At 29.5% G+C, this 16905-nt stretch overlaps 2 protein-coding genes across 2 annotated transcripts; one reads left to right on the top strand and one right to left on the bottom strand.

Moving 5' to 3' along the window:
- The first annotated feature begins 674 nt into the window (after positions 1 to 674).
- Positions 675 to 3351, top strand: LOC132924268 (uncharacterized). The gene is made up of 3 exons (XM_060988468.1): positions 675 to 1267; positions 1629 to 1906; positions 1995 to 3351. Exons 1-3 carry the CDS (start codon positions 1033 to 1035, stop codon positions 2067 to 2069), a joined length of 588 nt encoding a protein of 195 aa, XP_060844451.1. The 5' UTR covers positions 675 to 1032; the 3' UTR covers positions 2070 to 3351.
- Positions 3352 to 8640: 5289 nt separating this feature from the next.
- LOC132924267 (uncharacterized) lies at positions 8641 to 16715 on the bottom strand. The gene is made up of 2 exons (XM_060988467.1): positions 15743 to 16715; positions 8641 to 10349 (listed from the first exon to the last, which is right to left on the bottom strand). The coding sequence occupies exons 1-2, from the start codon at positions 16194 to 16196 to the stop codon at positions 9757 to 9759; spliced, it is 1047 nt and encodes a 348-aa protein (XP_060844450.1). The 5' UTR covers positions 16197 to 16715; the 3' UTR covers positions 8641 to 9756.
- Positions 16716 to 16905: the final 190 nt, after the last annotated feature.

Genomic DNA, 16905 nt, shown 5'->3' with positions numbered 1-16905 from the left:
ATTACCTACATACCTACTGCAGAGTTTCGCGTACATTAATGCGTATTGCACGTCGACAACTGTTTTGTAACCATGAGCCGTAGCAAATATATCAAACCTATATATCGATAAATATTATTATGTGCCATGAGACGCGACGATTTCACACGCGCGTACCCGATGAGAAGTAGTATAGACATTGGAAGACGCAGACCGCATATATTGGAATATCATAAAAATATACACACATACCTCAATCGTATCGTCTATGCCCACAGTATATATCTGTTTAACAATAATAATAATAATAATAATGGTATAGCGATGCGATAGGTATGTCTGAATATATTAAAATATATTTTCCTTTAAATCCTGAGTGGAAGACTTCTTCGCGTAACATAACCGGATGTCTTATCATCGTACATACAAACGATTGGTATTATATATTCATATATATAGGTAGGTACCTCCTATATATATATATATATATATATGTATATACGTATGTATGTATGTATGTATATATGTGTGTGTCTGTGTGAATTTATTATAAATTATATATAACATACTTGCGTCGCTCGCGCGTGCGTGTATATAAAACCGTATAACCCACTTACTACCGTGATCACGTGAAAGTATTCGGTCAAGGTCCCCCCCGGGTACCACGGCCATGGTCGGTCAATCGGATACCCGTCGTATACCTACCGGCACGTATATTAATTTTCTATTCGTTTTATACGTGTCGATGTAAGCGTTCGGAAGGCATTCGTTTCGGACGTAGCGATCGCGTTCAAACGTCCTCTCATCATACACGTCATATATTATTATTATTATTATTTTTATCGTTTTATAGACAGTTAAGAGGCACCTATCGTATTATAACACCATACACTGCAGTTGTCTTAAGGTGCGTCGACGGTTGTCACCGGCGTCTCGTCTCTACACAGTCGTTCCCGTTCACCGGTGTCGTTCGGTCAACACAATATAATATCATAATAATTTATTATAAAGTATCACATTTTCGACGCGGTTTTTTGTGTTGACACAAGGAAAATGTCACTTTCCACGTGCGGTTTAGCCGTTTTCGCGTGCGTCGCAATATTAGTATTGCAGTCTGTAGTCGATTCGACTAACGCTTTGCCGACCACAGATCAATCGCTGCAGTCATCCACACCGCTGCCGCTGTCATCGCGAGACATCGAAGACGAAGTACTCGGCACGAGTGCCCTAACTACTACAGCAACCGATGTAGTGGCTAATGCTTATGCGGTCAAGGATACGTCTTTGGGTGAGTATAAAGGAACAGTTATACTATGATTCTGATACATATTAAAAATTATACGAGGTATGGAACACGCACGACAAACTCGATTGATACTATAAGTACTGCAATCGTAAATACACCAGATATATTGTATGTAAACATATATTTATATTAATCTTAAACAGCATTCATAAGTGAGAATAAATTAAATTATTATTATTTGGATGACAAGATTGAGACCTACATTTTATACTGTTTTTGAAATCCGTATTGCATTTTCTAAAAATAAGACACCTCTATAGTTACGTCTTTCACGAAATTTACAAATAATTTGTTTTGTTATATTGTAATAGGTTTAATTTTTTTTTTTTTATTATTATTACAGTGGACAGTGAAAAAGGCCACATTAAGCCATTAAAAAAAAAGAAACCTTTGGGCAAACACAAGAAGAAAAAGCATTCGTTTAAGGAAAAATTCTTGCCTCTCCTTTTAATACCATTTGTTATTCAAACCATGCTCATACCGTTTTTCATAATGAAATTGAAATTGTTAGCTTTGAAAGCTATGGCAGTGGGCAAGTTCGCAATTCTGTTGATCGCTTTTAATATGATGCGTAATTGGTCACAAAATGCACACAGTACTTCGATTCGTGGCTCAACTGGGGTAATTATTAATTCTGTCTGACACTTAATTACGTTTGACACAACTCCTTACAGACCACATTAATTAAATATTATAAATCGTGTTTCAGGATTCATTGCTCATGGCTCAAAATTACGGTTTCAACGGTGTTCCGGAATTCGGAGCAATATTTAATGGCCGTTAGTAATTGTCCAACAGACAGTTTTTCTAATGCTTAATAATTTATTAAATTTATAATGTAATGCTCTCTGCACATGTTCGACGTAGTCGAACGTAGTGCTATAACATAAGACTATTTATGAACAAAATCACCAATGATGTATTATAAATTATATTAATGAATGTAATATCTCGTAAGGTACATTACCTACATTTTATTATATAGTATGTTATCATATATTATGACTCAAAATTAGATTCAATGTATGTTATTTTGTGCCTTATATATTATAATATTGTCATAAGTACCATAAGTTATAACTATTTTATAATATTTTATTTTCATATTGTATGTTTATTACCACCACGTATAATAGTCAGATAACTATCCACGTAAATTTGGTAAAATAAAAATATTGAATAAGAATATAATAAAATATTATTTTGTTAACCTAAAAAATACAAATACATTTATTAATAACAATAAATATAATTAGGAAGGTGTGCATGTATTTTTGTCAAATTTATATTTAAATACTGTCTTACTATAAGGTATAGATAGTTAATATACGATATCTTTTTTTACGTAATTTGTTAAAAAAATATACATTTTGAATCGATTAGGGCCTAGCGTTTGTAAAATATATACCTTCCTAGTAAGTTTATATTATATCCTATAGTCATTGTAACTGTTTATGCTTATATTATATAGTTTATTCCAATAAAAAAGTATAATAATTACATATATTATAATAATGACGCAAGGGTAAATTAATAAAATTAATTATATTTTAGATAAATAATTATTTATAATATAAAATTATTACTCCTGTATCGTTTTTATACACACTTACATTAGATAAATAGTTGAATGTCAGCAGTTGTACAAAAACCATTTTTAAGTAGTTATAGCCTATAGCATATATGTTTACTTGGAACTATTTAAGTTCAAATGATATACTAAAAATATACCTAAAATTATATACTATAAATTAAAAATATTAAATGTTATAAATACAGATCTTGGTTTTAAAATTTAAATTCATTTTAACAATCTGTTCTTAGAGTATGGCTGGACTAAGGATATAATGTAAATAAAAGCTAATTTAGTACCTAAATGAACTACATATTATATAAATTTGAAAAATCTTTATGCATAATACTACTGTATAAAAAAAAATTAATAAATAGGTAACTTTAATATCAAATAATATAATAATTAATGAAATTGTCTATAGACAATAAGCTATTTTAAGTATTATTAGTGTTCAACTTGTCAATTTATATTAAATAGATTATAGAAAACATTTTAGTGGTTATGCCATATATATCTATACACGTTTACTGTACAGTCATTTAAAACATTATTTTAACGTGAACAAAGACATTTAACAGGCACGTTAAAAAAAAATATTGGAAAATTAGCTCTGCTGTACCTATAGTAGGTGTCAAGTGTACCTCGTCATTGAGTGGGTCACTGACCACTGTAATGGATGTATTATGTTTTAATTAAATTATACATCATTGTTTACGAAAAACGATTTTAAACGGAGATGAACAAGTCTATATTATATACTTCTAAGGATATTTTATTATACATTTATATTGCTAATGGTAATTTATTACTACTAGTAATACGCAGAAGCTGGGTGTTGAACTAAATTTTTGACAAAATAAATCGTATAATACATTATGATATACCTACTATAATTATTATATTATTATTAGTAGTTGTTATTAACCGTATAAGTCGATTACGACGTAACAAAATTCGGCGTAAATTAGTTCGTGTATGAATAACTATGGCTTAAAATTGATTTAAATATTTTGAAAATTTAATTCTGTAAAGTTGATTATAATATATTTAGTGCTAAAAGATTTTGGCTTATTTCTACTGAAATTAAAAAAATGTATACATTTTTAAACACATAATAATTTTCAGTTTATTGCCATGATGATTCGGATGGATTATATTAAACTTGAAGCGCTTATAAAAATGTATTGTATCTATGCATTTTGAATATTTTTAAAGTGTTACAAGAACAACTTCTGTGGAATCTTGTATTACATTTTTAATTTTTTTTTTACATAGCCAGCTTTTGTTTTTTTTTGTTTTTCTGTTTTTTCTTAATTTTTTGTTACGATATACACAGACAAAATTAAAATACAAATTCTTCAATCCTTGTGTATTATGATTTATGATATATGTAATTATAATAAAATCAAATTATAGTAATTATTTACATAAAATATTATTGTTGGTTTCAGATGAATTTAATTAAAAAAGATTTTTTTTTTTACAGAGTTTATAGAAATTTAATTTTCATTATAAAAAGTTAGACACTTTTATAATAATTAATGCAATTACTTCAATTAATAATCAAAGAAGTTATCTTAGCATTATTCGAAAAAGCTTCTATTGTAATGAATCAAAAATAAGCTTGCGCGTTGCTATTGATAAAATTTTACCTTAATAATAACATATTAACCTAGATGTTGTGGTCGAGTACTTTTAACGAATAACAATTAATAGGGCTAGGAGTAGTAACAATCCTGACGGCTGACCTTACTTTTACTATAAGTTAAAGCCTATATAGTATTACTGCTGAGAACGAAACTTAGGGACTGAGTATAGATTTATTAAAAGTTATTACATATGTATTGTATTAAAATTAACCCTTTATTATTTGTATAGATAAAACGTTATTGTCTTATCACACTCAAGGTAAGTTCTTTACGCTTGTTGTTTTTTTAATAGTATATGATCACTTACTTGTGTACTTTAAAAAGAGGTGATCACTCTCTGTGCTGAATCCAAAGGATGAAAATCCACAGAACAGATGAAAATAGAGCAAATAGTCACTTTTTAAGTGAAATAATTAAAATACTTGTTAATTTAAATTATAAAATTACAATTATACACGCAAAGTTAGTAGAATGGTCAATGACGAGAATGAACGCTATTAGCGAACACTCGTACGTGGTGTGTAGCTCTGAGTCTGTTATACCGGTACTACTACGACTGCTCCAGTCACCGCTCCGGTGATGAGACTTTTGGTTTTATTTATATTATTGACCCTTCGTCCTTGTTGTGCGATTGTTAAGTGTTGTTGTTTGTTTTGTAAATAATAGGTACAAAATATGTTATTGTAAATAGTACTGTGAAATAGTATTATACTATTATTAATATAATTTTAATATTATTATTGAAGATATAAAATATGAAGTTTAGTGGCGTAATATGAATACCATTAGGTACATCCACCCTAGTTTTTTTTGTATGTCCTCGTAATATAATATAGTTAATATGTAATATTTTACAGTATAAGAAAAAAATATTTTATAGGTAGGTTTTATATAGATTGATTATCATATAATATAAATACAATTGTTAACAGTTATATAAATTGGTTAAAATATTTAATAGTTTTAAAAATTAATAATAGATATGTAAAATTATTTTTCATTTGGTTTACACAAATTCCTTTCTTGAAACTTCTGTCCGGTGTATTTGACTATCCTGTAATTGATTTGAGGTATTTGTTTTTTGGTTTGATCCAAGCTTAATTGTGTTCTTGTGCTTAAAGTAATTTGCATCTCAACTTTATAGTGTTCAAACTATATCATTTTAATAGTTGAGTTATTTGGCCTCTAAGCTTAATAAAATAATAAATATATATTGTCTTTTCTTTAAAAATTTATATGCTAATCCGTATCTAATGTATTTTATAATTGCTTTTCATGATCATATTTTTTGTGGAGTTTGACGCTCCTTGGCAGCTATAATTTCTTTCATAACGTCTGATGAAAGCGTGATCAGTTATATTTGTTGTTGTATTTTTTTTTTTATATATAGCGCCATATTATAGTATAATAGTATATCAATTATATCATAGTATGAATATACTAATTGTTTGATGTAGCACTTCCTATAGAATGATCATTTCGTAACAAAAATTCTCAAATAGTCAAATGCTAAACATTTTTTTCGTAAGGTAATTGACTTGTATTGTTCTTGTTTGGTTTTTTTAGAGTATTCATTTGATTGAACAATATAGTTGCATGATGGCAATTGTTTATTTATAAACTAATGAAATATGTAATTTCGAGTTTTCGACCAGTGCAGTATCCAATGAACGCATTTGTGAATGAGGGTGACTTTTTTTATACATTTTTTTTTTTTTTAAATAAATATTTATTTTTTTAAATTAGGTATGAATATTATATTATTATATTTTACAAAGATAACAAAAAGTTGTATAAAAAATATAAAACCGTAGAGTCTATTGTCTCTAAAAATTATTAATATTTTGATTAATGTACTTATATATTCATATTTAATATATTTATTGATTATCTCTATGATAATATGGCTTGATTCTTCTAAAATGAATAACGTCTTCAATCAGGCAGATATACAGGGGGGTTTGGGGTTCAACACCTCCCCCCTCGGAATAATTTTGAGTAACGAGAAAAAAATTGTTTTATTATGTTGCGGCACAATTTGTATTGTTATATTTTGTAAACCTCCCTCTCGAAATTTTTTTTTGTGTACGTGTCTGTCTTCAGTTAGGTTATTATTCAACTTAATGTTTAGGTACTTTATAATTTATATCAGTAATTTTTTTTATTATTTAAAATGAGCCTCTATATTTTTGTGCTAATTTGGGAAATTCCCCTACTTTTAAAAATGGAAATTTAACCAAGACTTGGATTAAAGCTTATTATACTATATGACTTTTGTCATAATATATTTTTTGTTTGATTTGGGCCCTTTCGACTATTTGTGGGATTTTGTTCCTTATATCGTTTAACTCTTTAAACAATTTTGTATGTAATATGACTCATAAGGCATGCCTTAAAATATTAATTTACTATCTATTGGAAATTATGGTTCAAAGCCATGAATTAAAAAGAAAGGACTATATTTAGTACCGTTTACTCTTTCTACAAAACCCTGTGTTTCCGGCGAATATGCCGTTGATAAAATTTGTTTTATTCCTAGACATTTTGATACTTCTTCTAATAAATTGTTTTTAAAATGGGTACCTCTATTAGATGAACATTGTCTAAAGGATTTCCATTGTGAAACAATTTGTATTAGAAATTTAACGGTTGACTCAGCAGTAACTGATTCAACTGCTTTGGTGAATATGTATTTAATAGTGTAACTACATGCGGTACTAATACGTATTTCTTTTTATTACTCGAAATTAGTGGTCCTAGATAGTCAAAAACTAATCTATCCATTGGTTTATTTGTTAAGTGAATAGGTTATAATATTGTCCTATTGGTTTACCGGGTAATTTCTTATTTATTTGGCATTGATGGCACGTTTTTATGTATTGAGTTGTGTCTTTAGATAATTTTGTCCAATAATATTTGTTTCGTAATTTATGAACGGTACGTGAAATCCCAATATGACCGCCAATAGGTGATTCGTGATAAGATTTGAGTACCTCATTAATTAATATTGTTGATAAAACTAGTAAAATTGTTATTTTGTCAAGAGGTGTGAAATTATTATTATACAATGTATCATTAATTATTACATATTACCGTGATTTTCTTTTAGTGCTTTTATCTAATTTGCTAACACTTCCAAGCCTGCCTATTACACTATACATTTCAATACACGAACATGTATTCACATTCATTCCGACCTTTGCTACTATTGTCGCACTCTTATAACAATGTCTATTACCACATTCAAAAAGTACATACAATTTATCTCATACCTTTAAAAAAGTGTCTTTCTTTAAATAAACTCCTCATCAAAATACTTCAAACAATCAACATACGAATTAAGAATTAAGGTAAGAAATTATTCTAAAAAGCTAACAATCTATCTTAATATATTGTTATAATAATATATAGTTAAAATCATATAATTAAAAGGCACGCAGACATAGGCAACCATTTAAAGAACTTAAGTTTAAATCTGTATTCACGATCCCGAATTAATCGTAATAATATATAGGCATTAATAAATAATAAACGAAGAGGCAAAAGAACGTCGACACTCTTAGCCCCCTCACTTGTATTTAAAAATACCTAAACTAATACACCATTGTCCATTAGTTAATATATTATTGCAAGGTAAAGTCTTATGAATAGCAACGTACAAGCTTATTTTTGATTCATTACATTATATGTTACAATAACAATTAACTTACTCGTATATGACGTTACGTACTACCGAACTCTGAATTTTTGGTATTTAGCAAGTACCTACTTACCAATAGTATTACACTGAAAATTAACTTAATTATAACAAAAACATTTGATTAAGAAAATCTATCGACTGGGTTTTTTTTTGATATATTAATAAAAAGAGTTATTATGAAAAACCATTTATGGCTTGTTTGTTTTAAATACTTAAATTTATTTATATAAATATAATTTTAATATACAATATATGCTAATAAATAAATGTATAGTTTTTTCATTTTAAATGAATAATAATACAATTGTTTTATCTCTTTTACATAAAAATAAAAAATCACATTGTATTATTGAAATTTTAAATTTTAAATATCTATGTTTAATGTCTTATATATAAACTCATCAGACAAAGATGGCAACCATTAGTAAAATTGAATTTAAAAGACAAAATTTTATTTTTATTACAACTAAAGTATTGCATTCATAAAATATATTAATATTAACATTAACTTAATTTATTATAGGTACATATCAGTGGTGTAGCTAGGAATTTTAGTTGGGGGGAGGGGGCAAAATTTCAAAATTGTTCATAATAATCATGGATTACATAAAGTCAAATACATAGGTAGTAATTAATAATTAATTTCAATAAATGAAAATAATAAAATAAATGATACAATATAGAACTTAATACTATACAACTTGTTATACAACTTCAATATAAAGTTTTTTTAAATTACCAAATTTTGTTTAAAAGTTAATTTTCAGAGGAGGTTGGGAGGGCAAACGCTCCCTATGCCCCCCCGTAACTACGCCACTGGTACCTATTTGAAATAGTAAAATATTTATTAATAATACTAGTAAAATACTATACGAGTAATAGTTTTGGTTTGTATATTGCAATATATTTTTACATGCTGGCTACTTAAACCTATAGGAAACAGCTAGTCGCTAGTCTAATAGTCTACAGTTAGTAATTCGTATAAAGTGCTATGTATATGTACGTATATTTACTGATTAATGCAATTGATAACCACAAGAATAAAAGTATTAAGCTTGACCTGGCACGTAAACAATATGTATGAGTAAGTGGTTGAAATGTTTTCGGAAAAATATTTTTTTTTCAAAACGGTCATGTAAGATTTCATTTGAAAACTTTTTATTTAACCTCCTCTTCCCCGTTCCTAAAGTAATTAGTGTTGTGTAATGTGCCTGATCATGGTATTATTATATCTATGTAAAGTAACTATATAAGTATAACCGTACTGTAATGTATATAAAATAGCAATATTATATACCTAATATGGTTACGAATTGAAAGTGGCCAGGCACCTTTACATAACAAGTGTGTTGTACACACAATCGAATAATTTCGATATAAATAAAAATAATTTAGTGAAGTCTCCTCAAAAAAACTACAAATTGAGCATTCTAAATAGCGGACAGTGCCCCCGAACGGTGGACAATATTTCAGTGACCGACAGTATCCGGTATTCAGAGGGTTCCCTGTATTATGATATACCTAATGTGTTATCTTAATAATATTATCATCCTAACCACTGTTGATAGACACTGTTACTGGCAGTCGTAGATTCAGCGCCCAGTTGGTGATTGTCGCCGCGATGGTAATGATTCAACGCCGGGGCGTTGTAGTATTCCTCACCTGCGCGATTCCAGTACGCTCCGCCGCCGCCGTTATAATAATAATTGTTGTTGTTGTAGTTGTTTACTTCGTCGTCGTCGGCCAATTGCGGCATTGGCGGCGGAGGACTTTTCGCGTAGCTCACAGCTGGCGGCACAGGACCAGGTCCGGTGTGCACATGCACGTGTATGTTTTTGTCTTGCAAAGGCGGCAGTGGTTGCTGTGGCGATGAACGGTCGTAAGGGTCGTGATGGTATCCCGACCAGCCCGATATCGCAGGCATCGGTGCAGACGCGTAGGGACTGTGGAACTTGGACAGTTTGGCCACTATACTAGACAAGGCTATGATGAGCAGTATCACGCCGATGGTCACGCCCTTGAGGGTGAGCACAACCAGACCAGTCAACAGCGTGGTAATCACACCCAACTTGTACATCACCGGTAACATGAAGAACATTTGCATTCGCCGACGTCCTACTACGCCAAAAGTCCGAGTAGCTGAAAAAGTACAAGGACACGACTATATACTATATAGGTAGGTAATATTCATGAGAAGAGATTCGGTAATATTATTGGGAGTAGCTAACTACTTTAACTACTTAAAATTAAATTTGAAAAAATGTATTGTTTTGCTTGAACTATATTATACCTAACTACTATTATTAAATTGTCATGTAATAGATAACGATTGATAAAAATGATTTATTTATTTATTTGTTTCAAATTCGTATTCAAATCCAAAAAATTCATAAATTATTTTGTATTTTTAATTTTAATATTTAAATTTTTATATTGAGGGTTTTAAAATGTTCCATCAAAGTTTTTCTCATAGCAATTTAAAAATATCGAAAAATATGAACGTTTTTATTTGATTAGCGTTTTAAGAAAATTGTCTGTATCCTTTGCTCAGAATTATTTTTTTCTAGTTATATTAGCAAGTGATATTTAATTGAACTAAAATCAATTATACAATTATACAGCAGGAAAAAGCTCTCTGGTTTTTTATAATTTTTTTTTTAAATAATATTATTAAGATGTCTTACATAATGAGTAATTACTAGTTTGTACTATTTTTTTTTGTTTAAAATACACAAATCAAATGAGTAGAATGAAGTTATCAACTTGTCGGCTGTCGTACACGATGAAACGTAAGTCGTGTTAAGGGGAGACATTTGCCCTGGAGCGCCTAATTTTGATAAAATTATAGGTTGCCCACATATATCAAACAGTAGGTAATTATTATAATTGATGATAAAAAAAAAACAATTTTAAAATTGACAATCATTATATTGTATAGTAAATTTAGTAATTGGAAGCTGGAATGTAGTATGGTTCTGTATTATATCTACGGTTACTACTTTCATTCCGTTCTACAATTAGTACCACCGACTAAGATATACTAAGATATTTCATAAATAGTATAACAATTATTTATTTAACAAAATGGCATTTCTTATTATTATTTAGTTTGGAGGGTTTGTTTTTGATTGAACCATAACGTTTAATATTTCATTGTCTAGCTATAAACAATATACTAAATTATATACATTACATATTTACTATATCTATTATGAATATAAATTCTAAAATATTTTAATTTATCGTTGTTGATAAGATGACTTTGGATGACGTAGTCAGAAAAAATGTCTGTTGGCGTGGTAATTATGTAAATTATTTCTTTTTAGTATACACGATTATCGAACGATTAAAAATATTATATATTTATAGCCAAACGATTGATAGAACACTTACAATTCTAAAGAACTCGCCACTCACTCAAAAAACTTATACGATTAAGAATAAATTTACATAGATACAACGATTTTATACATAATTTAATTGGCTATAATAAAATGATTCAGCACATTGAATTTTTAAAACTGAAAATTGAAATGTAACGAAAAATAAAAATAAAATAAATTACAATTAATGTATATAATATATAAAATATAAATTAAAAAATGAATTATAATATATATGTAAATATGAAAAATTTATGATAAAAATATTTTCAATCTTAGTCGTAAATATTTATAATAATTATAATTTTATAAAAAGTATAGAAATATTAAAAATAAAAATGAAAATAAATATAATAAACAAATATTACATTAATTTACAAATATTGGATTAGTAAGCAAGTTATAAGTATTATCTATATGACAATTCTAGGATAGCGTGAACACACATTATTATAAATATTAAACTAACTGCATCTTATACCAAATATTTATATTAATTTTTATTGTTACAAAATGGTAAATAAATATAAATGGTCTAAACGAAATGATGAATGTATTGATTTTACAATGGTGTGTGTTTTTTTTTGTGTGTCTGTCATCACGTTTTGGAGTAGTAATAGTGCTTTGATTTTTAACTTGAATGCCGATTTGAAAAGGAAAGTTAATCTTATTGATATTTTAATACTTACAAAAGTATTTTACTCTATATCCAGTAGTTTTCAAAAGCGTCAGGAAAAACCCTAAAAAAGTAACGGAAAAAACGGGAATTTTTTTATTGTGCTGTATAGACAATTGAAATTTTCGATTTTTCAACGTTTTTTTTTTGAAATGCCTAAAGAAAAAATTCCCAAAAGATCTTTAAAATTTAATACAAGGTTTATTTATAAGTTGTACTTATCGTAGTAAAAAAATATAAAAATCGTTATCATAATTTTTGTTTATAAGCATTTCAAGTTCAAATGTTTACGAAATATGTCAAAATCGCGAAAATTTGCAAAGAATTTCGAAGTTAAAAATGTATAACATTTTTGTGATTTACACCTAATCTTAAAAAACCCAATACAAGGTTCTCCATAATTTTTTTTTCAAATATATGTAAAAAAAACTCCAGCGTCAATATAGACAACATTTTATGAGCGCGTGAAATTTAATTTTGTGCAAAATTGCGTAAAATAACAATGTATCCTAAAACGATTTAAAATATTTGTTGTTATTCAAAAAGTTTAAGTCGTAGAAATTTACTTGAAACTTTCACTAGTTGAAAAAATTAAATTACAGTTTAAATATAGGTAATAATATAATATATTATATCCTAGACTGACAAATCATCTCCGTTCAGAATCGTTTTTCGTATACAATGATACCTGTCATTGCATTCAAATTTAACACATCCATTATAATGACCTACTCTCCATCTGTACTATACAGCAGATCGATACCCACTTGCCCACCCTTTCTTTTTTACCTTGTTCTACGTAACTCATTAGTTCTAAAGCATTTCTTCAACTTCGTCGTGGCTTAAAAATCGAAGACTTAACACTTCAAATTTAAAGACTAAAAACGACTTAGGCTCCTTTTATAGGGCATTAAAATTTTTATATACTTTTAAAATATGATTTCCTCTATTTATTTATACCAGTAAAAAAATTTATCGCGCTCAATTGCTTGATAAAAATGATCAAATATGGCAGCGTTGGAAAAAAAATATATAAATTGAGCGTTCCCACCGTCTTTTATAGGTAAGTTTTATACTATATAGAGTTAAATTTTAGGATTTGATAATCTGGAATTTGTGAAGTTGCCTAGTAGGTACCCACACGAAATATAGTAGGTTAGATAGTAGTAGTTACATAATAGTATGTAAGTTCTTACACGTTACACGATAAAATAAATACCTATTATATATGTATGTTCTTATACATCAAGAATAAAAATAAATCAATACGTTAGTTCTTACATGGGGATAAAATTAAATGTTTTACTTTATGTATTGTACAAATGTATAACACTTAGATTAATCTTATTATTTTATACAAATATAATCTGCGTAACTTTTTACAATAAATAATTGAATTCAATGAAAATAATGTAATATTGAACTAAACATTTTTTAATGCAATACAAGAACAAACAAATTTTAACCACATAAACTATCTAAATTATTAGTTGTATAAAGTGTGAAGGAAATTTGAATTGATCGAATTGGAGATCATAATTAATGGTTCTTAAACCTTTGGGGTCCGTGGCAATATCGACGGTTCCGGTCATAGATCCATACCATGTACATACAATGAAATACTAGGAACACATTTGAAAGTATATTATTATTTTATACTCGAGTTATGGAAACTTTTTTCTCTGATATAGCTTATCTTATAATCTTTGTTAAAATTATTTTTTTTAAAAACTGTATGAAAAAATAAAACGTTATTCGAAAAAAGATTGGAGAAGGGGTTCGTTGTTTTAAAAAGTCTGTCATCAGGGATTCAGGGTTCCGAATACTTAAAACTTAAGAACCGCTTATGTATAACTTAGTCACGACTCATGAACTCATACAATGAGCATTTATTAGTGTAATTATTCTTTATCGCGGTATTTATAAGTATCACGATAAAAATAATTTATCAAACAGTCAAAAAACAACGTTAATCTAAGACAACAACAATAATTAACAAAACTAATATTAGTGGTTAGTGGTTAATTGTTAATTACACTCGAAAACATGATGTACTAATTAGAAAGTAAACGCATCTTTGCAAAAGTAATGCTACCGCCAAGTTTACATATAAGTTGAATAAACTATTGTGCACAGTAGGTACCTATATGGAAACACCAGAACAATGCTAAAGATTGCTGAGAAGTCGGCTAATATCGCGATCCCAGGTCAAAACAACTAAACCTACTTAAAATTGTAGGTTTATGATTTGAAAAATCCTTAATTATATATTAGAGTTTAAAATATTGTGTATATCACAAATATATAATGTAACAAATGTACGTATTTTTTTTATTAAAGTGTAGAACTACATGCTTAAATGCGGTCATTTAAAATAGTTAAATGAGGGCAATCAAATTGACAATCACAAGGAAAAAAACATATTAGGTATCGGAAATGCGTCTTAAATATAATAAGCATCAAATATACCTATTGATTCATTTATTGAATTATACCTATAATATAGTAGTAGTAGGCACTGTAATAATATTATATATAGTACCTACCTACCTACGTCCTACACATATTAATAATAAAAACAATACTACCTAATTAGGAATAAATTTAAAAAAAAAATATATAGGTGTGAATTGTATCTATGATTTTGCATATCGATAAATTGTATTCAAGAATCTATAACTAGCGAGATATAAATCTGATTTGAGTCGTAAACATTTAAATATTTTAGATGTTAGTGAACATAACTGTTTTTTTTTTAAATGTTTTTATATATAATATTTCTATTTATGGTTATACATTTCTACAATATAGTTACTTGTTTAATATAAATACAAAATACAAATACTTAGTAGACACAACGCTTTCAAGTTGTTAGTTGTCACACGAGTCCATTTTTTTAGTTTTCATTAAAAAAATTTAAAGATAATATTTAAAAAAGACTAAATAAAATAAAATGATACATACAGAACATTAATACACATGTATTGCTTGCCACATTGTTAAATATTATATTTTAAGAAATTTATAATTTCAATTTTTTTTATGTATACTATTAGTGTATCTTATTACTATATAAAAATAACTTCTTTAAAAAAGTAAAGAACAAATGTAATTACTATTTTGAGATTTGTTTTGTTTTGGATTACAATGTTTATTATTTATAGTTAAATGAAAAATATGTAGTGTAAACTATCGTTTATGCGTGGTAGGTATCATGGACTATATTTTGAAGACTTTTTGCTCATAAAACACATATTTTTGATAATTACAAATAAGTAGGTACGTATACGAGATATCTATATGGCTATATATATATAGAGATAATACATTGCTTAATATCAGTGTGCGTCTAATAAATACCTATATGTATGGTTATGTATATGACTATAATTATTTTTAAAACTGGTTGCGATTTTATAACGGACACAGTGTCCAATAACATTATACACAATAATATTATATTTTATATTTACCGGAACCTTGCGAGTCTCCCGTGCGCCGAGTTATGCCGAGTACGTATCGTTGCTTCTCCCGATCCTTGTACACGTTCAAGTCCAGTCCTCGGACTACAGCGTCGCGCCACGACAGCCGATGGTTGTCGAAAACAGCGTCCGCTTGGGCCACGAGGTCGTCGGCCAGAGGCCCCGAAGTCGCCGTCGATCCGTCGACCGTTTCCAGCCACAAGTCGCCCGCCAACCGGTGGTCGCGCGTCGATTCGCGTACGCGGCTCAGCGCGCGCGAGATCACCGAGTGCAATCCCAACGGTGTCGGCGGCCCGCCGCGGCCGTCATTCCGGTTAGCCGCGGGCCGGACATCCGCGGCATCGCAACATCCCAGAAGCAACGGCACGATCCAGAATCCGGTCCACCGCATGGCGATCACTGGCCGTCGCGGAAGTCTCGGCGCATAGTGGCGCGGGCGCACCATATACGAACGGTCGTGTACCGCGGCAGACACGCGTCCGGATTTAATTACTGCGATTATTTTGATAGTAAACAGCAGTTGTAGAGTAGTGTCGCGGACGACGTCGCAGAGCGGCAAGCGAAAATATCGCGAGAAATCGTTCAAAGCGCTATAACCGGAATTTCAGCTGCACGAACGACGAAACACGGACCGCGGTGTGCGACGACGACGCGACTTGCTGCGGACGGACCGCTGCGGACTGCTATAACGTGTCTGCCGGTTTTTTGGCACTCGTCACTCATCCACATATACGTATTTATCATAAGTAATATACAGTCGATTACCGGGTCATCGCCGGCCGAACGTGCACATTCACTCGAATCACTTTCGCGCGCGCACGTATATGAATGACAAATGACAACAATAGCCCGCCGCGTGTATATCGCTGCCGGAGAAGCGACAATCGTATATTATTATTATTATATTATTGTGAGTACGTACCTGTTGTCGTGCGTGTGCGTATTTATGTACAAAGTACACTCGTGTACTGCAATATTGCCGCAGTACTGTATGTGTGTGAATGTGTGTGTGTGTGTGTGTGTGTATCTATGTATATATATATATATGTGTTTATCCGTCAACGCGGCCGATCGAGCATTCCGTCCTCGTCTTCGGCCCACATAAATTAATTTATTATTATTATTATTTTTTTCTTATGATTATTGTCATCCGT

This window comes from Rhopalosiphum padi, chromosome 3 (assembly GCF_020882245.1).
Source record: "Rhopalosiphum padi isolate XX-2018 chromosome 3, ASM2088224v1, whole genome shotgun sequence".
Taxonomy (NCBI): Eukaryota; Metazoa; Arthropoda; class Insecta; order Hemiptera; family Aphididae; genus Rhopalosiphum; species Rhopalosiphum padi.
This window is presented reverse-complemented; position numbering and strand designations above follow the sequence as displayed.

What these genes read in the sequence shown, in the direction of transcription:
- LOC132924268 (XM_060988468.1), top strand. Translation starts at nt 1,033, where the DNA reads ATGTCACTTTCCACGTGCGGTTTAGCCGTTTTCGCGTGCGTCGCAATA. An exon ending in GGTCAAGGATACGTCTTTGG is followed by an intron (nt 1,268 to 1,628) that starts GTGAGTATAAAG and finishes TTATTATTACAG; the next exon opens with TGGACAGTGAAAAAGGCCAC. An exon ending in CGATTCGTGGCTCAACTGGG is followed by an intron (nt 1,907 to 1,994) that starts GTAATTATTAAT and finishes ATCGTGTTTCAG; the next exon opens with GATTCATTGCTCATGGCTCA.
- LOC132924267 (XM_060988467.1), bottom strand. Translation starts at nt 16,196, where the DNA reads ATGGTGCGCCCGCGCCACTATGCGCCGAGACTTCCGCGACGGCCAGTG. An exon ending in GGGAGACTCGCAAGGTTCCG is followed by an intron (nt 10,350 to 15,742) that starts GTAAATATAAAA and finishes GTACTTTTTCAG; the next exon opens with CTACTCGGACTTTTGGCGTA.